At 36.6% G+C, this 27455-nt stretch overlaps 1 protein-coding gene across 2 annotated transcripts; it reads right to left on the bottom strand.

Moving 5' to 3' along the window:
• Window positions 1–436: 436 nt before the first annotated feature.
• LOC306996247 (uncharacterized protein) lies at window positions 437–26732 on the bottom strand. Of its 2 annotated transcripts, none has more exons than XM_079608567.1 (19): window positions 26656–26732; window positions 24082–24662; window positions 21970–22084; window positions 19052–19098; window positions 18845–18961; window positions 17378–17503; window positions 17112–17279; window positions 16301–16422; window positions 13173–13521; window positions 11118–11202; window positions 8423–8439; window positions 8166–8339; window positions 7371–7496; window positions 4816–4956; window positions 4599–4729; window positions 3155–3272; window positions 2770–2899; window positions 2205–2326; window positions 437–773 (listed from the first exon to the last, which is right to left on the bottom strand). In XM_079608567.1, the coding sequence occupies exons 2-19, from the start codon at window positions 24619–24621 to the stop codon at window positions 723–725; spliced, it is 2679 nt and encodes an 892-aa protein (XP_079464693.1). In that variant the 5' UTR covers window positions 24622–24662; window positions 26656–26732; the 3' UTR covers window positions 437–722. The 2 variants fall into 2 exon arrangements, with proteins under 2 accessions (XP_079464693.1, XP_079464694.1); XM_079608568.1 differs by having other exon boundaries at window positions 8166–8288.
• Between the last annotated feature and the right edge of the window lie 723 nt (window positions 26733–27455).

Raw genomic sequence — 27455 nt, 5'->3', positions numbered from 1 at the left:
TGTATCTTGCTGGTAGTTATTTGTGTTGTCTGTACAAGATCGTTTTGTGTTTGAATCGAATCTCACAACTTACAATACATTTACACAAAAGATAATAACTATTCACAAATGTGCCTCTATTTGTACAAATTGTTGCACATTCATTTCATTTTGACCTTCACAGACAAAGGTTGCAAGGAATAATGTATTGGTTTGTGGCAAGATACATTTGTAACATTTTTTAAACTGATGGAAAATTGTTCACTTCGAGGCTAATTTCTTTACAAATTATTCAGAGCCAATGCTGGGAGGTTTAACTTGTAGATGTTGATCAGTGTTATGGTGAACACTCACACACACAACAGATCATGACCACCGGAGAAGCTTGCATAACTAAAGGTAACCTGCTCTTATCAAGGTGTAAATGCACATACTGTGATACAGGAGAGAGTAAAATACCTGACAGTAAACAAACTTGAGTTTATTTCAAGAGCTTAGTGTAACTCCTACTTCAGCTGATATACATTTCATTCTGTTTACTGATGCACATCCAAATCATTACAATGACTTCACAATTTTATCCACGCATTTCTCTCTCACACACAGTCACTCTTGAAGCGCTTTCAAAAACAAAACATTTGAACAGAAAGAATGTGGAAACTCACTGGAATGAAAAATTAAAAAAACATAATGAATCAAAAGTACAATGTCTCTTGTCTTTTCATGTTCACCCTTCTCTTCACTCAACCATCTGGGTGTCCGTCTGCCGGTTCCTCTACTTCCGCATGTTTGAGCTGAAAATCAAAGCGTAAAATGTAAGTTCACACACACAACCAGCACAAGAGGTATAGGAACTTCAAACCCATGTGAATGTCCAAAATGAAATGAAAAATCTATGCTGAAAATTGGACAAGTCAGAACTGTCACATGCCTTGATCAAACGGGATCAGGTTATTTTATGTTACCAGACCAAGATAAAACCAACATAAAATCTCACGCATTCGCTGTAACATAGAGGCTGCAAGCCTATGAACAGTGTAGGAAAAACTAATACTGGCTTTTGGGTGATAGAAAAATTATTTTGCCCAGCTCTATTAAATAATACATTATTTAAATGTAATATTGTAGACCCCCCGAATACGAATATACGGCAGGCACGTAGGCCTATCGCATAGAATCATTCTTCTGACAAATTTGATGCTAATCACAGCCATTAAATGGACGAGCGCGAGCAGGAAATAAATTATCCGTTTGTGGACATTAAACAAAGAAGGGCAAACAGCATTAGAACACCAGGGTGAATTAATGTTTGTTTTAGTGAACTATCCTAACTGTTTTGTTGTAGGCGTAACGCTGAGTGTTGTTACGCATGTTTAAATGTGTTTTTGGGCTCCACTAGCCTTGTTGTTTTAACAGTTGATAGAATTGACCCTTCGCATGGAGTTTGATTGACAGGCGATCTGACCAATCATAATCCTCCAATTGCCGAATCTGCCATTTTTGTCCGACAAAGCAGTCAGGAGAGTTAGTAGATTAACATGGGAGGATTTGAACTTGAGAAGCGGAGTGTACTGACGCCTTTCTGCGGTTAAAACAACATTCCTTCTGATGTTCGTTCATGTTTATTTGATGCTATAAATGAACTAGAAGGAAAAGATGATCGGTTCACGAGCAGCTTTAACTGAGGCTCTACAGCGATCTGACAGACACATTAAAGAGCCACAAAACTGTATTTATTGTTTAGATTTCTTAAAAAAATGACCAAATTTGAAAGGTAAGACTGTTTCATATAAAAAATTAAGCTGGTCTGTCAGCACGTTGTCAGTGTCCTCTCTACTCCGCAATGTATTTTTCACTGCATGAGAACATAGTGGGGCGTGAGAGGGGCGTGGCTTGTTGGACATAGCAACAGTAACTAAAGGGGGCGGGTCTTTGCGAACGATCAATTGTAACTTGTAGTTAAACGCAATGTTTTGTCTGCTGTTCTGAATGTTTAGCATATAGCCCTAATGTTTGGTAATTTTTTTCACAATTTCTACAAGCTGTAAAATGTTTGCGGGTGTGGGCGGGACACAAATATTGCGGGAGCGGGATTAAAAAAACAGTCCCGCGCAGGGCTCTAGGCCATTGGATAAGAAATGCTCATTGGAGCATGGGAGTCACCAAAAACAGGTGGAGAAGAAAAGACTTTTCACAGCCCACTTTATAATCTCTATTGCGGTCACCTTGAAGTTGTTGTGATGCTCCAGACTGCGGCAGTGCTCGGTTTTGGCTTTGCTCTCATCAGTGTAGAATATGTTACACAATTTGCAGAAGAAACCCGTTACTGGGATGACGTAGTTCACACCTGAAATAAAGCAGAGAAGTGTTTAGGATTTACAGTTTTCCCTCAATTGCTTTCACACACTAAATCGCAATCCGTTGGCATAAACATTTTAAAGCATTAGAAAGACTAAACTGTAAATACACTACAAGCGTTACTTTTATTTATGGACAAACACTTTATTTTACAGTATCCTTGTTGCATATGTTACATGTACTTACCGTAGTAATAACAGTAAATTATGCATAATCACATGCAACTAACCCACAACCAAATCCTAATTCTAACCCTATAGGAAGTACATGTAGTTGCTTAATATTACTCAGTACTTAAATATATAATTACACTGTAACAACGACACCTTAAAATAAAGTGTAACCTTATTTTTGCATGCTTTAAATGAAGATCCAGTGGTTATAATAAGGCATTGATCAAGTCTATTCCAAGCAAGTGTGTGATGAACTTACCCACAATGTGGTCAGGTTGATTAGGGCTCGAAGAGGTTTTGTCCTGTTGATTAACGTCTTCCGAACCTTTTCCTTCACAAACTGAATCCCCACCAACACCTTCACAATCCGGTAAAGAACTTTGCTGGTTCTGCAAACACGCAAGTTCTCTTTTTAACCAGCATTGATACCATATATGCCTGACACTTGGCTGCTTTTCCTTTCCTTTCAATTTGTTTGAAAATGTAAATCTAAAGTATAGTTCTGCATGTAAGGATTAGTCGTAAGGAATTTTATGAGAAGCCAAAGGAAAATGATCAAATGAGTGGACAATCAATCAATTCAAATGTTTCTAAGATCATGAGAATAGATTTTGTCAAATGTGTCCAACATGTGTGATGTTCACCTCCTTTGCGTCACTCTTGATTTCCTGGACATTTCCTGTTCTTTCAGAACTTGGTTTAATTTGTTTTTCCACCTTTTTTAACTCTCTCTCCTCAGTTTCTTGCTCTAAAGTGTATCTCCTGTAATAATAGAGCAAACAAATGAAGACACAGAAATTTATTTCTGTTACTTTCACAATGGTTGTCACAAGTTACATGAAACATTCATGCAAAATAAGCAGATTTCATTCAGTTGGTTTCTCTGCACACCTTGTTTAGTTTCCAATTTTATTTAATCACATTCCGAGTCATTAAAAAAAAATTCAAGGTAGTCAGTTACAGTGTTTATACTCACCTACAATCATACATATTGTTGATAATATTTTAAGTTTTTCAACTAGGTATATTTTCCCACTTATCTGACTGTTGCTGTTCTCTAACTACGGATGCCACTTTGCAAGTCACTTAATGCCACTGGAATTTATAATAAAAAAACAGCACAAGCAAACATTTCAAACTAAGGGTTTGTTCACACTTGGTTGGATTAAACCGAACTCTGGTACGATTGCTCTGTAAGTGCGGTTTATCTGAATAAGTGTGAACGCTGCCATCTGAACCCTGGTGCAGCAAACAAAGAGGACCGAGACGCTGAAAAGATGAGTCTCGCTCCGCTTCCAAACAAACTCGGGTGCGGTTCGAATGAAATATGAACACAACACGGACCAAAGACACGTGAACAAACCAAAAACAGGACATGATGCTCTTCACAAGTTCTCAGCTGGTCAAAATACCATTATATGTAGCTACGCACATACAACGAGCGCATTTATTCCAAAACACAGCATTGTTTGGATGTTCGGTAAGTTCCGTCTCGAAATATAAAAAATAAAAGCCGGCCAATCAGGTTGTGAACATAACCCTATGCCTTTAGTTTTGGTATTAAAATGCCAATGTGAACGCTAAGCAGACCAGGACTACTTTCCTTTCTCCGGTCTAGACCAATTTATTTTTTCAGAAAACCCTCAGGAGATAAGGACATTTATCCTAGAATAACATAGGTTTTTATAGGCGTTTTTAGCTGGCGTTTTAGGAGTAAATGGGTTAAGCAAACCAAACTACAAGTGTGTGAACACTCTAAATTAACCAAAAAAGTATTTTGTTAACATAAATATATCTGGACAGGTCCACAGATACAGAAAAGTGTATTTCTGAAGAAATCATGATTTGTTTGCAGATTCCACTTACTCTGATATTTTGATATCTACTGCAACAATAAGATTTTAAAGTGTGCTCAAATATTGTTGAGGCCAACTGTACATTCCTGCTAATGCCTGTACTAGTCCATTCTACTCCAAAAACAAGGATGGAAATGTATTGTGTCATTTGTGCATCCACTTTATTCAGTGACGTTTAATGAGAACATGATTTCAAAGTTACACTGAAAATGACTGAGACACATTCACCTACCAACGAATCAGAGAGTCTCCTTTCCTGCTCATGGCTATCTTCAGCACAGACCCCCAAAATTTGCAAGGCCGCCGACTGTACTGTGCAACCATTACTTCAGCTGACTTGGCATTGTCCAGTTGCATGTAACACTGAGAAGGAACAAGAAAGGGACGGCTCAGGAAAAATAAATCGAAATGTCTTAAAAGTGATGAGGGGAAAATGTGTGTATACGTACCGTTGCTTGATGCTTGGATAGAGAGTAGGCAGTCAGTTTTCCAAAGGGCTTAACCAGACTTAAAAGGGATTCTTTTGTGTATTTGTGGTGAAATCTCTGGTTGGGAAGACCGCTGATGAAAATGGATCTCCCACTAGGGCTCTAAAAGGGGTGTGAGGGATTGAGAAACCACAACAATCATTTTAGTTTAATTGAGTGCTGCAGGGGTGACACTTGTGTGGGCGAAAACCTGGAAACGTGATTTCCAAGACGTGTCAAAGTCAATGAGGTTTTGGTTAAAAGGTCAGTGGTGAACACAAGCTCAAGACACTTCCACATTTTATTCTACGGCATAAAATACATCAGTAAAACTCCCTTGTGATTTTTTAAAGCTGTTACGTGTCTTGAAAAAGGCGGTTGCAAACAAGTGTCTAAATGGGACTCCAGAGGTTGTCGGGACATTAAACACACTGAACTACTCACTTTCACAGCCTTGTGGTGTTTATAATCATGCTTTTGCAAACTATTCTGACTAAAACTTTTAAGGGAATGGTTTTAAATAAATTTGTCAAAGCTTAATGGTGATGATGTTGAAGTCATGTGACCGTGGTGTAGTTTGTTTATAGCCTTTGATTTGTCAATTATATGTACATTTCAAAATTCATAAAAGTTGGGTTAATTATGAAGATTGTAATGACGGACAAAACGTGTAAGAATCATAAACTTTTGTTAGTCAAACAGCTGTTTATCGGCAATAATCCTATTTGGTATACAAGTTCACAAAAAAATACATGAGCATACACATTTCTAGAGTAAAGCTATTAAATAAAAAAAGAAACAACAAACAAAATTATGATGGGTCTCTCCAGTCAGATGCAAATTCAAGATTGTTATAAATTCAATAAATCTGCTGATTTATATTTTTATATTTATATGCTCATATATTCTCTCCTCAGGAAGTTAACATCCTTTCAGCAGCTGTGTGTGCAAACTTTATACTGTGCACATACTTTGGATCAGCCTGAGGCTACCGATGAATATAGCACAGCCTACAATTTCCTACAGCCAACAGAGTTCATTCACAAAGTATTCAGACCCCTTCCTTTTTCACATTTTGTTATGTTGCAGCATTAAGAGCCGGTCAAACTACACTTTTCGTTCCATTCCTACACATACAAACGCTGGAGTTTAGCATTTCACACTTTCCAAAGTTCGAGTTTGGTGAACTGTGACCTTTATTCTCTCCACCTCATTGATTAAAGGAGTGTCATCAGTTGTGTAGCCATCTTGTTCTGAATGAAGTTCTCTGACCATCAGCCTGTAACATGCTGTGTGGTGTTGTGGCGAGCAGGACGAGGCCGGTGGCGTGATTGATAATGAGCGACACCTGCGCTACGCACTGGTCTCGTGTCTCTCACGGAGGAGCGGAAGCATAAAAGGAGGAGCGACGACAGGGAAGATCGAGAGAGGACCAGGCCTGGACAGTTTTATTTCATGTAGTGTTTTATTATATGTGACAGCAGTCGTCCGTAAGGGGCTGCTGTCTTTACTTACATTTTGTTGTTTGTTAATGTTATTAATTAAAGTTGCTGAATTTGCGCATGGCTCCCGCCTCCTCCTTCCTATAACGTCTAACTTTGCTACAGGTGTATTTCACATTGAAGAAAAAAGAAAAGAAAAAAAAAGCGTCATCGTTTTGACCACATGTTATTTTTGCAACTATTTGTAAGCGTTTTGCTTCTCTTTGTTTTACCTGCGAGCTTTAAGTAATAAGTTGACTGGGAAAAATAGTAGTATACTTTAAAGGTGCAGCAAGCGATTTCTGAGAAATTCTGTTCTGCACTGTATCTATACAGTAGAGATTGCTATTGACGAAATACCATTGCTGCCTCATTTAAATCATGGTTTTGTTTTCTTTCTCTTATACTGATACAAATATATTTTTCTTTATACTGATTGTTGTTTGAGTGTTGTTTTGTTTTTCCCTTTTTGTCTTTACGATGGAGGTGTGTTACTGTCTCAATCCATGCTGACTGTCTAAAATAAATTAGTTATTTTAGTTATTGGTTTCGTACGAGTTTAGTTTTATTCTCTTTTCTTTCAAGTCTTCATATGTAGCTGGTGGTTTTTAATAAACTATCCGGAGTTTACTTATTGCCATGATTAAATGCCTGGCTGGCACCCGAAAAATATCAAAATAAATATAAAGTTAAAATAACAATGTTTATTGATGGGCCACCATCGCTACAACTGACTGTTCTTTTTTTATATCTTTATATTTATCATACTGTTATCCTCCATTTTTCAGTTTTTCTTGTGAATGTGTATAACTGCAGTCTAAACATATTTTCTAAACACTTCCTTCTGTGTTCTATGGAGAAAATAAATCATGTAGTTTTTTAGAGCACATGTGGCAGAGTAAACCACAGCATTTTCTTTCTCTTTTATTGTAGTGAACCAAGTTTTAAAGGGAAGCAGTGACATTATCACTATATTGACTGAAAAAAATGTGATTACTAATAAATTGGATGTTAATGGCGTGTTTTTCTGTCTAGTATGTTTTCATAACACAATACCTCTATTGTTTTCATGGTCCGGCACATGGAAATAGACACCGGTCTGCCACACATCCTTGCCTTGTGATCTTTGAAGAACTGCACCATTTCTTGGGCTTTTTCAACTGTTTCCAATTCAATCCTTGCCTACAAGAAAACACACACACACACACACACACACACACACACACACACACACAGACAGACACATGACGTCTTGAAAAACTTGAAAATCATGTGATAACTGTGATAAGTAAAATGGAAATCATACGTGGTAGCATGGTTAAAACACACAATAACTATTGAGAGTACTAACCACAGCTGTTTTGCAAATCACAAGGCCTCTGGCTTTAATTTTACTGCTCACATTTGCATATTTGCAATGAATAATTTTTTTGCAGTTTCATTTCTAGCTCACATTGCATTACCTAATGCAAATGTATCCTTTGTTTTTACCTTGTAATGTTAAAAACTGCTTTTTAAAAATGCAGTACATGTAGAAAGTACCATTTTTAAAATAATTAATAGAAAATATATCGTTTTTCGTCACGTTTTCACACACTAACAATAGAGTCCTGTGTACTACTATCTTATTAAAAATAAAAACATATGATTATTTATATACCGTCACAATATAATATTTTACTGTAAATACAAAATATTTAGTAAAATGTTTCAACCATCCACTGAAAACTTGATTAAAGACTATTAAAAAAAAATAAATAGAAAAACTTGTTTTGTTCTGTTCAAATAAAGATTTTATTTCAAGGAAAATGTATATTTGTCCCCAACCAAACGCAAACACAAAACACTGACCTCTTGTTTGAACAAGGACAAAGTATGTTTCACCATACTGCCAAAGGGTGCAGCCAGATTGCAAAGATCCTTCTTCAAGTCAGGTGTCTTCTTTATGGGCCAAACCACCACTACTTTACCATCCTGTGAGCGTGTGCAGGAAAATACACTATTGCTATTGCTCAAGCTGTTGAACTGGAAATACAGTATATTCAGTATGTTTATGTTCAAAAACATCCAACAACTAAAGTTAGGAAAACGAGAGATGTGATGCTTACCTGTGACACAGAGGGAGCTGGAATAAAGGAGCAAAAGTGTTACAGTCATAGATTAAAAGCAAATTGTAGGAGAACTTATTAATTGTAATTTTTACACATTTTAATTTTATATATACACATATTAAAGGGATCATATCATGAAGAATTTCCCATGATCATTTTAATTAATAGTCGACATGAAAAAGTCAAGTCATCTTCATTTATATAGCGCGATTGTTTCAAAGTGGCTTTACAGTAGTAATTGGATAATTTAATTTAAGGTAACAGAGATTGTTTTGTCTTTATAGAGTTTCTTGAATAAAGATATTTTTCAGCTAAAGTTAGTTTTGATTGATTCACATCCGTCGCAAGGATGATTATTTATTAAATTAGAGACCGCTCAAGCATGTTTTATGCTTCTGCGTCAACTCCACGCCGTAGCTACGCCGTCACTCCTACGGCGTCGTGGCCTTTTTATGCATAGACATGTATAGAAAGGCTAGATGGCTTACCGGCGCTGAGAGCCAATGGGACCCGACGACGTCACACGGCGGCCATCTTAGGACAGGACCGCTCGTCCAGTTATAACATTAAAGTCTATTGTGCATGTAGAGCTGAAATAACTATATTTTGCTCAATTTTCAACCGATTTTCAAACGGCTTGGTGTGTCATAAACGTCAGGGATGCGGCTATTTAACTGCATACTTGTGAAAAAGTATAGCCACGGAGTTTATTAAACATCAGCATCAGCACAAATCATAGCCACGTTAATAAGGTTTGTAATAAACCAAACCGTTTGTAAATCCGTCAAGAATTCAGCAAGTTACGAGCATTTTAGTTGGCGTATGTCACTCACCTTCCGTCCACAGCAGCAGGGAGCAGCAGCGCAGTCTCCTGACCTAAGATGGCCGCCAAGTGACGACACAGCTGACTCCGCCTTGAGCCATCTAGCCTTTCTATACATGTCTATGGTTTTATGGTTCTGCGTCGGGTTGTGTTGCATCGCGGTGCATTTCACCGCCAGAACGCTAGGGGGGCTGTGGTTCGCGAATCTCTTTGCTAGTTTGTTTTGGTTCCGTGCGCCGGTGAGCAATGGTCGTACTTTCGTACTTCCTCGAACAAACGTTCCTCAACTTGATCCATCGTTGAACACAAACAGTGCAGTGGTCACTTTAAAAATGGCGCTATAGCAGGAGGGGGAAACCGGAAAAACTACACTCCGGAATTTATGTATAATCTGACCAATCACAGCCCTTGTGGTCTGTGTCGCCCATAGACAGTAAATAAGATGGACACAGCGACCCCATAGATTTCAACGGAGAAAAGTGAAGCCCATTTGAAGCAATCACTTCCTGATCGCCAGGCGAACTGCGCAGGCTCAAACTGAGCTTGACGACGTAGATGTGACGTGGGTCTTCTAGTAGCTGTGTCGAGAGAAATCTGAATCATTCCCTTCCGAATCTCGCAGAGACGGAGAGCGTGAGCATTAGCTGTCCATGAGCTAGCAGCAGGAGCAACTTTATGAATCTCTATGGGCTTCTCCCTTGACTTTATGCCTCCACGTCCCCCCGATTGCTTGCGAGCTTCTCCGCCGGTCTATACGGTAATTTCTCAACAGTGCGACAGAGAGTCGCGTGGGTATGACGCAATCGTTAGCCTATTTTTTTACAAAAACGGCTTCTACGAAGTTATAACGTAAGATACAAAGTAATGGAGCCTTTTATACATTGTCGTGTTTCTTTAGAAATAAATAATGGACAAATGGAGTCTTTGGACGCTTCAGATGTAAAGTTATTCGCTGTCAAAGTGACACCAAAATGAATGGGAGTCAATGGAATGCTAACAGCAGGTGAAGTTCTGCTACAATGGCGGCTCCCGCGGAGGCTTCAGTTTCCGGCGGATGGATTACCCCCTTGGTGTCGCCTCGACGCGTAGTTACAATTTTTTTGAGGTGCACGTCGAGCTACGGCAGAGGGGGCGGAGAGGGGTTCGCGTCGACGCAGAAGGGTCTGCGGGGGTACGCCGTTGATTCGACGCAGAAGCATAAAACAGGCTTAAGACGACATCGTTCTCTCTACACAGACTTTAAACGCGAACCTGTGAGAAACGCTGATGTCTTATCTCTAAAAGTCAATATTTGCTAAATGCATGTTAGTGATCTTGTTGTGAACGATTCATCCATGCATACGTTTCATTTTTAAAAACGTTCGAGTAATATTTAATCCATTGTTAAAACTTGATCTTCTGGTGAAATGACAGACTTCTCTCTGGTGATGTTGCCTGACTTCTCCAATCATTTAGTCTGCATAAACCCGGCCAATGCGAGAGTAGATCTTCCTCCATCCAATTTAAAATTAATATATTAGACCCGCTCCAAAAAAATTATTTTTCAATAATCCATTTTACTCATATTTTCTTCTCTATTGTGATAAATGTCTATGTTGCTACTTTCATTTCATTACGACTTTACTGTAAAAATTCTTTCCCAGTCTAAAAAGTCATTTATCAAAACTAAGCTGCAAAACCGGTTGGTTCTAAAATGTCTGCTTTCGTGATGTTGAGAATAGCACATTTAATTATGAGGTAGAAAAAAGAAGTCTAGGTAAAAATGACTGGAATTATTGTTTTTGGTGCAAGAAACTAACATTTTAAGTTATGATTTGACATATTTGAGTGATTTAAATGGATATCAGGAGCTGTTTGAATTGTACGTACCTAAAGCTGAATCCCCCCCTGCAGTGTTGTCCAGCTCATCTAATGTTACAAAATCCTCTATGTTCTCTGGAAATTCTGCATCATCCTAGAAAAATAAGAAATATAAAAGCACAGAGAGTGGTTTTACTCACACTGCATGAAAATTAATGTTCACGTTGTTCCAGCATATTTGGTCTTTTTCACGTTTACTAAAATCTTTCACACCACACATGCGATCGGATGCATTTATTTTGACACCCATGTCACAGGTCACGTCATTCACATCCCCTGTGTGAACAGCACAGTTCTCCATAGCAGAAGTGTAGCTGCGAGTAAAAGTTTCATGACAAACCAATTTATGCTACACATACTAGCACAGCAAAAAATACGGTGAAAATATACTTTTTCAACACTGTTCTTTTTATGTATTCCAGGCTTTTGTGAATCAACTAAATATTGGAAATATTTTGGGGGAGGGGAATGTCAGGCTTGATGCAGGTACACAAACAACACTTTCTATTCAGTAAATCTGATAGAATCCAGATCAATTGAAGTAAATTTATAGTAAGTGAGTGTGTGTGAAAGTTCTACACCAAACAACATAGGTGAATAATTGTTGACACTTGTGAAGACAGTGAAACTCATTTACACATTATTTATAGTATTCTTCAGGTGCACAACATTTAAAATGTTCTTTTTGTCCCATTAGTGGCAGTGGCTTTAGTCTTTAAACGGACACATATTGGCCTGTATAGTTTCTTAACTGCTGCCACTTCACGCCAAAGCTGTGTTTATTTTTTGTTATGATCCTTTTTTTTTATGGATTTTGTTTAAGCCAACGGAAGGGTCTAATTTGAGTTATTAATAGCAACCTGTGTTTGTGCAACTTTAACAGTCAGCCAGATTTACTAAAAGCTTGCTCCAGCGTAAATCTTCTTTTGCCGTTAAAAAATTACTCTCAGGAATAAAAACAGAGAAAAATTAGTGCTGAAAAGCATGAACGGGGTTATTTTTGGAGCTGACCTTGTTGCATATGCATTTGTAGGAGTTTCCCTTTCAGACACAAAATTTATGGGAGCAGAGTATTTAAATGAATCACGCAAGGTGATTTACTAATCTTTGTGCTGGTCAATTTACTGGTATTTTCGCCATTATATACCGCCCCAAAAAAGCATGTCTTAAACCAGACACTTATTTGCGCTGCTCTTGCAAGATTGTGTTGGTCATTATGGAAATGATTGGGCTGTGTCTGTGTTCTTTAATTTGTGTCATTAGTAGATCACGAGTGAAACTTTCTGCTCCCATTGGACCTTTTTTAGAATTGCGCTTTCATGCTAATTTGCCCTGTTTTATGAAATCTGACTCTAATGGCGCTTTTCCACTACACAGTACCAGCTCGCCTCGGCTCGGCTTTGTTTGGTTTTCCACTGTGTAAAAGTTGTACCGGTACCTGCTTCCAGGTACTTTTTTTCGTATCACCTTCAGCGAGGTTCTAAGCGAGCTTAGGCGATACTAAAACGTGACGTGACACACGGCAGACTGCTGATTGGTCAGAGAGAATCGTCACTATTCACTGCGTCATCATTGCACGCGCCAGACGGAGTATCCTGAATAACCTCAACATTTTTAAATAGTTTGGCCAGAGATTGCGTGATATACCCATTACTAATATTATGTAAAAGCATACACTCGATTTCCTCCATTGTCCTGTGTGTGTGGGTAGCGGGTGTGTGTCGCGTCGCTATGACGACCAGGTACTATTGTGGAGGTACTATCTGCAATGGAAAACGGAGCGAAAAGCGAGCCGAGTCGAGTCGAGCTGGTACTGGTAATGGAAAAGCGCCAAGAGAGCAAACATGCAATTTACAGTACTGTTCTTGTTTAGGGTGACAAATACATAAAAAATAATAGTGTGAAATATTAATAAAAAAAATGTATCCGAAATGTATTTCTATGATGCAAAGCTGAATTTTTAGCATCATTACTGAGATCATCATTGGGGAACAGTGTTCATACTTGCAGCTTTTTCTGCATATTTTAACATACAAATTTCATGGGGAACAGTGTTTAACTAACCCGTTCGTCTTGATTCGGCTTTGAACCTCTCTCTCTGTTCTCCTCGTCAGCAGTAGTAGTGACTCCCTCCTCTTCCAACCTTTCCTCCTCTCCCTTTTTTTCTTCCTCCTCAGTATTAACCGCAGTGTCATCTGTCCCCTCATCAAGCAGCCCAGATTCATCCTCCAACTGAATTCCCTCCTCATTATCGAGCACCTTGTCTTCACTTTCCATTAACTGGTTTTCTTTCTCTGTGGCTTCCTGGTTAGAGCTGTCGCCTTTGTCTTTGTTGCTAGACGTGGACTCGTCTCGTTGTCTGCTGTATTTGCTTGTGTCTGATTTTCTGGACGGAGGCTCAGTACTGTTCTCTCTGAAATAAATAAAACAAGGTTTTCAATTAAGGACATCTTTAAAATAAGCTCTACTGACAGCCTCTGTGATTATCACAGTTGTGGAGGCATGATTCACTTATTTTCCTTAATTTCCCAAAGCATACATTTTTGTTTCATGTGGAACTCATTTACAGGTTTAGGTATGAATATGAATCATGCATGAATACATCTTGTTTAAAGTAAGGTACTTACAATGAGTCACTGTAACATAATTACATAAAATACAGTTTTAAAAGTTTGCCCACAGGACCTAAACATTACAGTCAAATATTTGAACTAACTGAATGCATGTTTATGAATGCATATTCTGAAAAACCTTTCGTTCTGAAGGTTTATGCTTAGATGCTTACACTATCTTTACAAAATATATTTTTTATTTTAAGATTTGGTGAGTGATAACTAGCATGCTATAAATAAAATGAAAAACACCTAATGAAACACCTAAATTAATAATTTCTTTAAATTAATATTCAATATTTAACTGAATGAGAATTGTATTAAGAATTGTTTTCATTTCCATGACTTCTTTATTCAAAACACTGGATACATTTGAAACGTATTTTGTTTCTAAAATGAATTAGGACAGTATGTTATTTTTGAAATGTCATAGTTTTTAATGCAACTTTACACAGTACATTTAGAATTTTTTTGACATTTCATTTAAAGGAAAAGTTTGTAGTTACATATGCGTTACAGATTTAAAGCAATGTGTCTACTAAACTACTATGTATCATGATTTTAGTGTTGGTCAAAGAGCTCTTTTTTATTTTAAATAAAAATATGTGAAGAGTTGCTTTGTAGAACGTACTTTAGTCAGAGTAAAAGCTATGTTTGTTTGTTTATTTATAGTTTAACCCCATGCAGGCTACCCAGTCTTTATTCATGACGAGCGAGTTTGAAATTATTTTTATTTTTATCTTATATACACACACATTTAACTAGAGTGTAGTAAAACAAAAATAAAATCTGTAAATTATAGAAAGTGATCAATTAATGTAAACTCTCTCTCCTGTCACTTTAAAATACAGCACGCTTGATGTTAATGAAGCAAATAAAAACATAATACATGGAGTTACACTTATAAAACACAAAGCCAAAAGGTAGCACCATGTCCTTTTTTGCTCTCTTGGCCATGAGATTTGTCTAGATACGGTCTAAACTGCAGCTGTGCAGAGATAAGGTTTTCCGTTTATGTTTAGAAGCTTGTTGTGGTGATCAGTCACTTTGATATTTCTTTATTTTTCCTTTCTGGAATGTAATGTCTTCTTAAAATTAGGAAGAAAAATTGTTGTTTAGAATGACATTTTTGTAATAGTTTAATAAAAAGACAATTTTATATATAATGGCAGTATAAATTCAGTTCACCCAACATTAGTTGTTTTCATGCCTTTTGCATAACATTGCACCATTTCATGCTTTTCATCTTCAGAAAGATCTTTCTTCCTTCCCATATTAGTAAACTATTTAACAAACCTGTCTGAGATTGATACTAGTTATCTAAAATGATATGGAGAAATAAAACAAAGAAACACTTTCTTTGAAGAACTAAAATCTGAATGCTTATTGTACTGAAATCCTACTGATAAGTCACTTGCATAATCATTTGGAACACATTGTATGGGTGTGTTATTTGAGTTTCATTGGATGCACAGTTTTTGACGTACAGTAAAAAATATGGGAAGACACTTTCAGAACAGACCTAATACCCATTTCTGTACTTAAAACCACTGCTCTAAATACTAGTGGTGGGCGGTATACCGGTTCATACCGAAAACCGGTGTATATTTTCGTTACGATATTCATTTTTAATATACCGTCATACCGATGCATTTAATTACACAACGTTCAGAATGAACGTTACACTGCGCGACACTGTTTCAGACGGACCCTTTACAATGTTGCGAGTCGTGGTGAGGGTAAACAAAGCAGTGCTCTGATGTTACGTTACAGGGAAGATGGATGCTGCAGAACTAGAACATGACAGAAGAACTTGTGCCAAAAAGAGGAGCCGGGCTGTTGTTTGGAGGTTTTTTGGTCCCCCCCCCCCCCCCAAAAAAAGGTTTCTAAGAACCGTTCGTCCAATCGACGGGAGTGCAGTGTCGCATTTGGTGCAATATAGGCAGGCCTAAATGCTCCGAGAACGGACACTGCACTAGTAATATAAAACGCACACACACAGGTCTGTTAAATTAAGCAATACTTTTAACTTAAAGGGATAGTTCACTTTCAAATTAAAATTCTGTCATCATTTACTCGCCCTCAAGTTGTTTCAAACCTGTATTAATTTATTTCTTCTGCTGAACACAAAGAAAGATATTTTGAAGAATGTCAGTAACCAAACAGTAGTCTGTACCCATTGACTTCCATAGTAGGAAAAAAAAATACTATGGAAGTCAATGGGTACAGACTACTGTTTGGTTACTGACATTCTTCAAAATATCTTTCTTGTATTGTATTATGTATTACTACATAATTGTATTATGGCCATGTATTACTAGTGTGGAATTATTCTACAATATTCACTAATGACAGTAAAATAGACCATCCTAAGTCGATTTACTGCAGTAATTCCTCTCTCAACCAGTAGAAAATGCATTGAACACCTGATTATGCATTAAAAAAAAAGAAATAAAAAAAAAGTCATAAACCGGAAAAAAACAGAATTTTGAAAAAAAAAAACCGAGATATACATTTTTGGTCAAACCGCCCAGCACTACTAAATACCTCTTAGGGCTCGGGATATCAGAAGTCTCTTACCGCAGGCTGGTGATGTGGGACATGGCTACTTTGACACTTTTGCCTTGAATCCTCAGTGGGTTACTGTAGTAATACTTCACCATGATGTCGGCATCACGCCAGTCAACCATCTCTATCAAAGCCTGAACATACATAGACACACGACAATGATCACATAAAATTAATTGATTAACATTAAACATTTTACTTCCCATTTTGAAAATGTATTGATTCAATATGACAGTATAATCTATCTGTGAAGGGTCATTATATAATATGCCAATATATATCTCACAGCCCTAGTTTGTACTTTAAAAGAGATCTCAACATTCATCACAGGTCAGTCTCTTAAGTTTTATATTTTTTATTTTATTGGCAAAACTTCACACGTACAAAACCCAAACAAAGTGTAAAAGACATAAAACGTACAACATACAATGATTGTTTGATATTATAAAAATATGGAGAGAGCATGTTTCACACATTCAACATAAAAATTAAAAATAAAATAAAAATAAAAAGGGGTTGGTTACCATGAGGGTGGAAAAGGAAGGCTGTGTGCGTGTGTGTACGCGCGCGTGTGTGTGTGTGTGTATATGTGTGTGTGTGTGCGCGTAGGAATAAACAAGACCGTGCGTGTAAGTTTGTGTACGATTAAGTGTTCTGTGTTTGAATGTTGAGATCAGCAGGACTGGTGTAGTATGGGTTGTTATAATTAAAGTACTGTCCCATAGTTATAAGAGGGGATGAGTGGATGAACCCAGAAACTCAGTCTCTTAAGTTTTAATACATCAGCTGAGACATCACAAGTTCATCAGGATAGTGACCTTACCTTACTGTCTGTAAACTTTGACTGCCACACGTCACCAAACATGCCTGCAAGCTCTAGTACTTCATCCTCAACGCCCTCGCCAGGAGGCAAACGCGAAAAACAAACCACAGAGGGTGCATTCGAGCGTTTAGTTCGTTTCTGTGAAGGCTCATCAAACTTGGGTGGTGACTGCAAATCAGAAATACACAAGAAATATGTATAGGAAATCCATGATAAATGGATAGACTTTTAAACATTGTGAAACTAGGATCATGCTTCCTACTCACATGAATGCCTTCCACTGTTGGTGATAGGTAGAGGATGACTCGGTTCTCCTTGATGAAGGCTGGTTTCAACTTGAAGTGACTGACCATATTCTGAGCTTCCTTGTGAGAACTAAACTCCAAAAAACCCTGTTAACAATATTATTGCAGGGTTTTTAAGACCTGCATTCACATGTGCGTATGAGAGTGACTGATTTCTGGAACACAACATGTAGATATGGAACAATATGACAATATTTAAATTGATAAACATGAGTTATGAATGTTGAACATTATAGAGGACAATGTTACCATATGTTAGTTTTGACTGTAGGAGAAAAATACAGTAGTCAACATTTGAAGTGGATCAAAACCTTTCATCAAAGTTATACATGAATTTTGAACAATACCCATTCTTGTCTTAGGACAACTTTGATGAACTTTTTTGATCCACTTCAAATGTTGACTACTGTAGTTAATTTTAAGATTTCTATGCGGGTTTTTTTTCATCTTCCGGGTTTAAATTAGTCTTCATGTCTGTGACGTTGTACTGTACTTTCTTGTACTGTAGTATATCGATGACAATGAATTTGCTTTGTAAGAGTTTATGCGTCGCGTAAGTTCTCTTCAATAGACTCTAGCTTGTCTTCGACACCAACGTGATTCATCAACACAGAGTTACCAGTCTTCATGGCCCTATAACTGATAAAACGGCTTATAAAAATTCAGCAAATATGCCTCAAAAGTTATTAAAGATGCGTTCATATATAATTAGATGCAGAGTACAAATGCAAACGGCTGTGCATTTATTTGTGCATTACCATATAGCATTCACGGGATATGTACGTATGCAAACATATGCGATATGTACGTTGTGTGATTTACGGTCAACTTACAAAACCAGGTATAGTATATTGTGTTGCGAGTAATAGTAAATTTCAGCGTGTATTTGTGGGATGCTTTGATGCTTTTAACTCAATGAGAGCAAAATTAAACTGAAAACGAAGCCAAATTGCCGTCTCCCCTCTTCCCGCTCCACTGCCACTATTGTAGCATTTCTCAAAACTGTGGTGAGAACTGACTAGTGCAAAAATAAAATAAAATCACTGTAATACAATTGTGTAAAAAAAATAAAGATTATAGAAAGAGTTAAAACCCGTTCACACAAAGAACAATAATATATAAAGAAGATCGATTGGCGTCCACACCAAAATAATGTTGTTTATTCTAAACGCATGCTGCAGTTTTGTCGTGTCACTTTAAATGCTCAAGCTCTTTAAAGCAGGGTGGATTCTGATTGGCTGTCAATGTTTTTATAGGTCATCAACTGGAAAAAATCGTTCTGAAAGTGATTCCAACAATATCGTTTCTCTAACTCAATCGTTTCGGAGTCTTCGACACCTATTTATTAAGTTCGACACCAAGTTATATGAAATTACTAAATGGTTAATCATTGTGTATGAACCTAAATGTCTTTCTGGTGTGTTTTACCTTTGCTGGGAACACTAGGTGCTTCACAATTGTGCCGAATTTTCTGCCAAGCACTAAAAGCTCCTCCACGGTCACAGCGCCCATAGAAAACTTGGCAACGACCACTCTTGTATTGGGCTGAGGATCATATAGCCACAAGACAAATATTGATTTGACTGCACAAATAATGGAAATTAACATAAAACAGTACCACATCAATACATTTACCTTAGGAGGGTATAGACGGTCTGATGTGGTGGACATGAACGGATCCCCTTAAAGAGAAAAATCTATTTATCAGCACTAATTTGCTACTATAAATATTATACAGCACCTATGCAAGTATTAAAGTGAATAACATGTCTTTCATTCAAATGTAAAGACCCCATTAAATGGCTTGATGAGCCTGGTTTATTTCATGTGATGATGTATTTCCTATTGAAACAGGAAGTTGGAGAGCAAGATACTGAAGGGCTTGGCTTTTTTTATTTTTTATTAGCCAATAGGTTTTAGCTAATCATGAGAGCATTTTAACAGATGTGAAGTAAAAGCCACAAAACCCTTTTCTGGGGTCTTTAATTCCATTTAATATTTTCCACTTTATGTAATGAAACTAGTGCTGTCAATCGATTAAAAAAATAAATAGATTAATCACAAATTCTTTCTGTGATTATTCACGCTTAAAAACACTAACGTTTTGATACTTCTTTTTTTTTTTAAAGGTCCTATGACATGGGGTTATTATATTATTTTATAATGTGTCCTGGGTTGCCCTTATAATGTTAGTATGTTTTTTAGATAGAAAATAGTCATAATTTAGAAACAAAAGGCCTTTTTCCTAGCCCAGTTTTAGCCTCTGATTTGAACGCTCTGTTTGAAGGGGCGTGTCTGTATGAGACTTCAGTGTAACCGCCCACTGCTGTGATTGGCTGACATGCTTGCATATGAAATAGCTACTTATTACATGTGAAACTCTCTCGAATACTTTTACTACAGTTATTATACGTTTTTACTATTACAGCTATCAAGATTAACAAATCGTCAGAAGTTTTTAAAGTATTTAGATCTATTCCCATCACATAAAATGTTGCCGTGATGAGCATTGCGCAAGCAGATGACAGTCTGTTGTTGATCGCGAGAATGAAGATCTTATCATTGCAACGCAGTTTCTGCACTCTCTCTGCTTTCACCAATGCAAACACGATGATGTAAATACAGTAAGAGCTTCATGTGCAGTGTAACGTGCGTCATTGATTTCATAACGAGTTTGGCAAGTGTCCAGATAAACTCGATCGCGCTGTGTCCATGAGAAAATGAGCTAGGAAGTAGGAACGCGTGCGCGCGATTCCTACAAAGATTGTTCTTTGATCGCTTTCTGTATATAATTTATTCACAATTTAAATACGATTATTTTCATCCTACTAAAAGAAACGATGTGAAGTTTATATTTTAGTCACTGGCTTGACTTACTGAGGCATAAACAGCAGTATTGAACGATTTGAGAGAAAGATTACCTGTCTGAACTTGAACAATTACACATCAGAAATTGTTGCTCGGCTCGATCGATTTATTTTCAGACGTTCGTCGAGGCCAGCTCTGTATTGATCCAAGTTGAGAAAACAGTCGTCGGTGAAATGTTTGCCGCAGACATGCAAAACTTTGGGGAGTTGTGTCGGCGCATTTCCAGAGGAAATGAAATGAATCCACTGGTTCTTCTGGGGCTTGGATGAAGGAACTAAAAAAAGGCTTCGGTGTTCATTTGTACATCCAATTATTGAGCAATTATTATGCTTCGCTCGCTCAAAAGCCATGATATCTCCCGTGGACAAACTAAAATCGCGCGCACGCGTTCCTACTTCCTAGCTCATTTTCTCATGCGGGAAATATTCTCTGGGCGGGCAAAGCAGAGAAAGGGGAGGTAACATTTCCTCCGTATGACGTCATACGGAGGAGATTCAAGATCAGCCTGATTGAGCGTCCACTTTTTCAAAGGCAGAGAAAGATAGCAAAAGCTCGATTTACACCGATTGAAATTTCTAGAAACTTGGGGACCATATACAGGCTAGGGGAACTCATATTAATGTTAAAAAACCTCAAAAAGTGAAAATTTCATGTCATGGGACCTTTAAAAAATTTTTTATAATGTTATAATTTCACAGTTAATCTCCAAATTAATGTAGAAACAACATAAAGACAGTATATTTTAAATACTTGTGTAATGTCATCTTTATATGAATGAAAGCCAATATCACTAATACAGATACGGATTTCTCGATGAAAATAATTTTCCCCCCTAATTTTATTTAAACATTCATTATAGCCATTCAACATTACAGAGTAATTGAAAGCTATATACATATATATATATATATATATATATATATTTTACATTTATTAGGCTTCAAAAATATAACAACTTTTAATTTAAGTGAACTTAAAACAATCCTCATATAAACCCATAATAAATGTCATATTTACCCGTAGGAAATTTACAGAAATAAAGTTATCAAACAGTCTTCACGGCATTATTTAAATATAGATTTATCCTTATTAAAGCTGCAAAGGTTATTCAGTCAAGAGTAATTTCCCCTGTTACCTTTGTTCTTTGATTAACATTAATGACAGACAGTATTAGTGGCTGCTGTGATTTAAAAATCTGCCGCACATTACGTGGATCTCACACGCGTCCCATTTTCTCACAACTCTTCACGTTCATTTAAGACTTTATTTAACTTATTTAAGGCTGCTCTTATGAGACTACATGACAAAACGGGCATTTTAGCATATTTGTGTGTTGTTGTTTGTTCAAGCGCGAAAGAGAACTCGATACTGGCGCACGTATTTCTGTGCACACGTGTGTGTGTGTGTGTGTGTTTGTGTCAGGAGATTCACAGGCAGCCCGTTCTCTTTTGTCTTGTCGCTTGGATGATTTAAAAGCATTTGCATGAATAAGCGTGATCATAATGATTTTTAACGTGTTAAACTGGAAAAAAATGAATCGCATCTGCTAACGTTGACAGCACTAGATGTAACAATTACTAATTCACTTATTAATTATTTTAACGTGACAATGATTTACACACAAAAACAACATTATTTTTCTTTGTGGAAGCAACATTATCAAATATAGATACAACATTGCTTACACATGACAGGGTCGGTGGTGTAGGGTCTTTTAGAGGGAAATGAGCGGGAACTTCGTGGAAAGGACTGCGATTCGTGTGATTTGTGGCGGAATCCTACTAGATGTTCATTCCATGTCTGAAAGTAAAAAAAAAAACAAAAAAACAGAGCACTTGAAAGGATTATGATCATTTCTAATCAGTTGTAAAACACATTGTTGTCAAAAATAAATAAAAATATAAAATACAAGCCTATATTATTATGGTTGACTTTGCAAGAGGTGAACAATAGAATGACCAAAATTGTACATGATGGTAAGAGTATATTTATCTATCTGGTAATGCCCATTTTGCATTTCCAGTAAATCAATTACTTTACTAGGCGATAATAAGATTGATTTCATTTGATTATTTTCTTTTCTTATTTGAACTTGTTGGATGGAAACTCAAAGCTGGAGCTAAATATAAACCTTTCTTGAAATTCTGAATAGATAAGTCACATCTGAAGCCTTAAAATAGCCATAAACAATACATCTCAGGGGTGGGAATTGGCACAGGCCCCACGATACAATATTATTGCGATTTTAAACATTTAGCAAATTTGCAATATGCGTAACATACTATGATATTTTGAAATGGATAACTTTTCAACTGCAAATGCCTCAGTCTGTTCATTTCACACCTTCATATCTATCTCCTTTTCCTTGTTCAATATTTTCCTTCCTCGTATTTTAGACATTTTTACAAAGAAATTACAGTTGTCATATAAAAATGTTTGCACATTTCAATGTTTTCACACTAAATTCAATGTATTTGTTTTTACAATAAATATAGTTTTAAGCAGTTTTACAAAAAACAACCTTACCAACACCCTAATGAACAAGTTGAGGGTGACAGTATTCAGTTATGAAATGTAATTGTGTGCAGAATCCTATTTATATTGTTGCTTGCTATAATTGAAAATACATAAATATGCCATTAACAGCATATAACTTATGCTTATGATACTCGCAATCACGAGCAGAAATTCACTCACTGAAAATATCAATACAATATCCCCATGCAAAATAGTATTGAGTCTATAATATGAAAATCTGTATGGATTTTTTCCCCACCCCTAATAATTCTATGAGGGCACAGACAGTAAATAAACTTCACTTTATGTTGTGCCTTAATAGCTTCATTCTTGTCCTGTCTTGACTTGTCTGGGAGTCGGGACACTTTTATTTTCACATTCCTCCACTTCAAAATATATTAATGTCAGAGTATTTTTATTCAATATATAATAAATAATAGTAGCAGCAGTATTATGAAACCATGAGAAGCGTCTGAGAAAGTCTTGTGGCCCACTGAGCAGTGATTGTAATATCAGGGGATTTTATATCAAACAACAGACGGCTGTGAAAGACTAAAGAAGATATCAAACCATTATTAAGAGGCGTGACATACATGTCTCTTGTAGGCATCTTGCCTCTGGGAAAGGCTGTCCTTGGATAAGATATCAAACTGGCAGGATTCCACAATTAAACAGAAAGGTGTGATGAGTAAGATCTAATTGTGAATCTTACAAAAAACAAGCTAAATTCAGGGCACTGAATTGAGTGATTTTACAATATTTTCTAATCTATTCTGGGTGTTTTTGATGTTTTTATTTATGTTCCTTCATCGTGGCACTCACATGTGTGACCCTGGATCACAAAACCAATCATAAGTCGCACGGGTATATTTGTGGCAATAGCCAACAATACATTGTATGGGTCAAAATTATCTATTTTTCTTTGGTGCCAAAAATCATTAGAATATTAAGTAAAGATCATGATCCATGAAGATATTTTGTAAATTTCCTACCGTAAATATATAAAACATGTATTTTTGTGAGTGGATGCAGCACAATTATGAACATAAATGCACAACTTGAAAGGAGATTTTCTTAATGTTTTGATTTTTTTGCATCCTCACATTCCAGATTTTCAAATAGTTGTATCTCTGCCAAATATTGTCCTAACTTATTTATTCAGCTTTCATATGATGTATAAATCTCAATTTAAAAGAATTTTGAGAAAGAATTGACCCGTGTGACTGGTTTTGTGGTCCAGGGTCACATATGTTAATGAGCACATCACTTTTGCGACTTACCTTTATGGAATTCAGCTTACAATTGCAAAGAGAGCATGTGTGTGGGAAAACCGTTGGGGTGTCGCCGATCTCTGTCTCGGCAGCACCGAGATCCCCACTTTGACTTTCTCGGGATGACTTCCTGAATCTTCCTGTATCCTCCTTTTTTCCTCCTGTGTACTTCTCGACCTTCCTATGACCCTCCCCTTTGCCGTGATGCTCTTGCTCATGGCTCCCGTGGCTCCCAGAGCGCCTCGCTGAGCTGGAAGACAAGGGGCTTTTGCGTCGGTCACTGCTGCAACTCTCGGGTGTATTCAGCTTGTCCTGTGACTTGCCTCTGTGGTCAGTGTCTGTGGTGGTAGATGATGTTTTATGGGCTCTTTTCGCTTTGAGCTGCATAATCAGATAAGGGAGGGTCTCAACGCTGATTTCACTCTCTGGAATCTGAGCAAGTGCGTCCACATCTTCTGATGACAGGCCGAGTGCCGCGTACAGGCTCGACGCGCCAACAGTCTCGGCTCCACTTGTGTTTTCACTGGCACCACCATCTAACACATCCATCGTCAAGCCTTTACAGACAGCAGAGGGAGTCAAGCAGTCATCTGAGATTTCACAGTCGGAACTAAAAAGGAAAATCAATGAAGTTAGATTATGGATGTAATAATAAACAACTGTTTTCAAAAACTGAGCCAATGAAATGACTGAAATGGAACCAGAGATTTTTTTGACACAATAATAGCTAAAAAAATAAGTATACTTCAACAACACATGACATGGCTGATATTTTAAAACATGGAGTTTATTCTTCACAACATGGCGAAAAAGCAGATATTAAACAAATAATGGACAATTAAGAAACTTGAAGGCAAGTGTTGGTTATCAACTCAGTATTGGACAATATTAATTTTCTATTGGTACAATTAGGCTGATACGTTTTACAGCCTAAACTTGGTATTTCAACCATACTGACCTTAAGATGCAATCAAGAGGGTCCCCATGTGATAAAGAAGTGCACTTAATCTTATTCAATCTGTACTTGAAGTGTAATCAAAATCTTGAGCGTATAACTTAAGTAAAAAATATACTTTTTTAAAGACCCCATTCAATGGAAAGAACACCGTTTTATTTTAAAGCACATTTTAAATCATTGTTTTAATAATCTGTTGTCGTGCTTTAAAGAAGTACCGTACACTTATTTTGATCTGTTGACTAAAGCACATGTCAAGTACTTTAACATACATTTGAAAGTACTAAATTACAACTTAATCATTACACATGTGTAATTACAAATATATTTAAATACATGGCATTCAAGTTTAAATAAAATAACTTTGAAGCACACTTTAGTTTACCATAAATGCTTGTCAGTACACTTACAGTGACCATATTGCAAAGACAATAGAAGCAATTATTATGAATGATTACATATAAAGATGTACTTGAGTGGGTAAAAAATAATAATAATCTAAAGTTCAGCTAACTGCATTTAATATAAATTTAACTATAATACAATTACTTTTAATTGCAATTAACATGCAGTTAAGTGTCTGAAAATGTGACAATTAGTTTACACTTAAATAGATATATTTTTAAATATGTCTAAATGTATGAGGTCACTCGTCCGCCAGAACTCGACTCGTGTACGGCCGTTTCCGGAAGCCAGTGATTATAGTTTAAATAGCTATAATTATGAATATTTTTCTTACAAAATCACACCGCTTTTGTTAACCCACTGGAGTCGTATTGATTACTTTTATGATGAATGTATGCGCTTTTTTGGGGTTTTCAAAAAAAAAGTTACCATAGACTCCATTATAAAGCCTTGAAGAGCCAGGATTTTTTTTTTTTTTTTTTTATATAACTCCAATTGTGTTTGGCTGAAAGAAGAAAGTAATAGGCTATACATCCAGGATGGCCTGAGGTTAAGTAAATTATGAGATAATTTTTATTTTTAAGTGAACTTACCCTTTAAATTATAGCACTGTACACATATGCTAATATACAATATTTCAATACAATATTTACACATTCACAAAAAATATTTGAAACCAAATTACCTTCTATTATAAACGATTCACATGGCTGATGGTGGTTAAGAAACTGACACAAGATCGAGACAATGCTTATGTTAACTACTAGACAACGATTATTAGTCAATTTAGACAATATCACGGTTTAATTTAACAGTTTAGCTGACTCAACATATCTTAATGTCTTATGTTTCAATGTATTTTGTTTACATGACTAAAAAATCAAAACATGACCGTACCCACCCTCCTTCTGACAACAGTTAGCCCCATAGCTAACCCATAGCTAAACATTAAGTTTGCCAAAAGCTTCTTCACAGAAACTAAAAGAACATCTTCACAACATGATAACATTTTTCAGGTATTCTCTTTTAGATGTAAACACGAGCAGTAAAGGTGTCTCGCGCTGATAAATAACTAACGTTACCGGTGGTAACTTCGCGAAATGGCTTGGTTAACTTTGGCACTGTTGTTTTTTTCAACACCTATAACTAATAAACCGACCATAACAGGACATCCTGGAATTGCTCTTACAGAAGAAAATAAAACAAATAGTTTTAATAATTACCAAAATGTCCGTCAAGGAGCGCTCCTTGTTCAATTTGTACTGATAGGATCCTTGGATAGATTTCTTCTTCTGAAATGTGTTGGTCGCAATTCACGCGAATGGTGCAAATAGCGCCACCTATCGCTCTGAAGCAGGAAGCGCGTACGCGGCAAAACAAAGAAATATGGGCACCAAAACACTATGGCGATGGAGTTTATGGAGTAAGTTAAGCTTTATTTTAAAAATATTTTTTCTCCTTTATTTCACCTAGTACAGTAGTGTTGCTTTTACACTATTTGCTTCTTGAAATAAAGCCTCCATGGAACCAAAAGGTGTTTTACCATCGATATCAATATATGGTGCTTCTTCTCAGTACCCCATCAGCATAATGCTTCCTCGTTTCAATTATCAATGAGGACTGAGGGAGTATGAGTTTGTTTGAGTATAGATACTCAGGTGCATCATGCAAGGACATGTTCCTATCCAAATTCAGGGACTACTGAATTGTCTCTAGCAATAAGTTTGATCAAATTATAAAAAATAAATATTTATAATATATAGCCTATATATATATAGCCTACCTTTATTTTACTGGAAAAAGTCTCATTGAGATTAAAGTTCACCTAAAAATGATTCTGTCATTAGTTACTCGCCCTCCTGTCATTCCAATCTCGTATAGTAATTAATGACAGAAATACATTTTTGGGTGAACTATCCCTTTAACATTGGATAGCATTTTGAAAAGTGTTTATTTAAAAAAACTAATTCAATGTGCCATTTAATGGTTAGTAGTGCACTCAGATGAAAAAAAAGTCCAGTCA

The sequence above is a fragment of the Phoxinus phoxinus genome, assembly GCF_949152265.1.
Source record: "Phoxinus phoxinus genome assembly, chromosome: 3".
Lineage (NCBI taxonomy): Eukaryota > Metazoa > Chordata > Actinopteri > Cypriniformes > Leuciscidae > Phoxinus > Phoxinus phoxinus.
This window is presented reverse-complemented; position numbering and strand designations above follow the sequence as displayed.

Bases quoted from the DNA above. Each gene is read 5' to 3' on its own strand.
- LOC306996247 (XM_079608567.1), bottom strand. From the start codon at position 24,621: ATGGATGTGTTAGATGGTGGTGCCAGTGAAAACACAAGTGGAGCCGAG. The intron at 18,962-19,051 runs GTAAATGTATTG...TATGATCCTCAG, and splicing joins ACCGTCTATACCCTCCTAAG to CCCAATACAAGAGTGGTCGT. The intron at 11,203-13,172 runs GTTAGTTAAACA...TTATTTTTCTAG, and splicing joins AGCCGAATCAAGACGAACGG to GATGATGCAGAATTTCCAGA.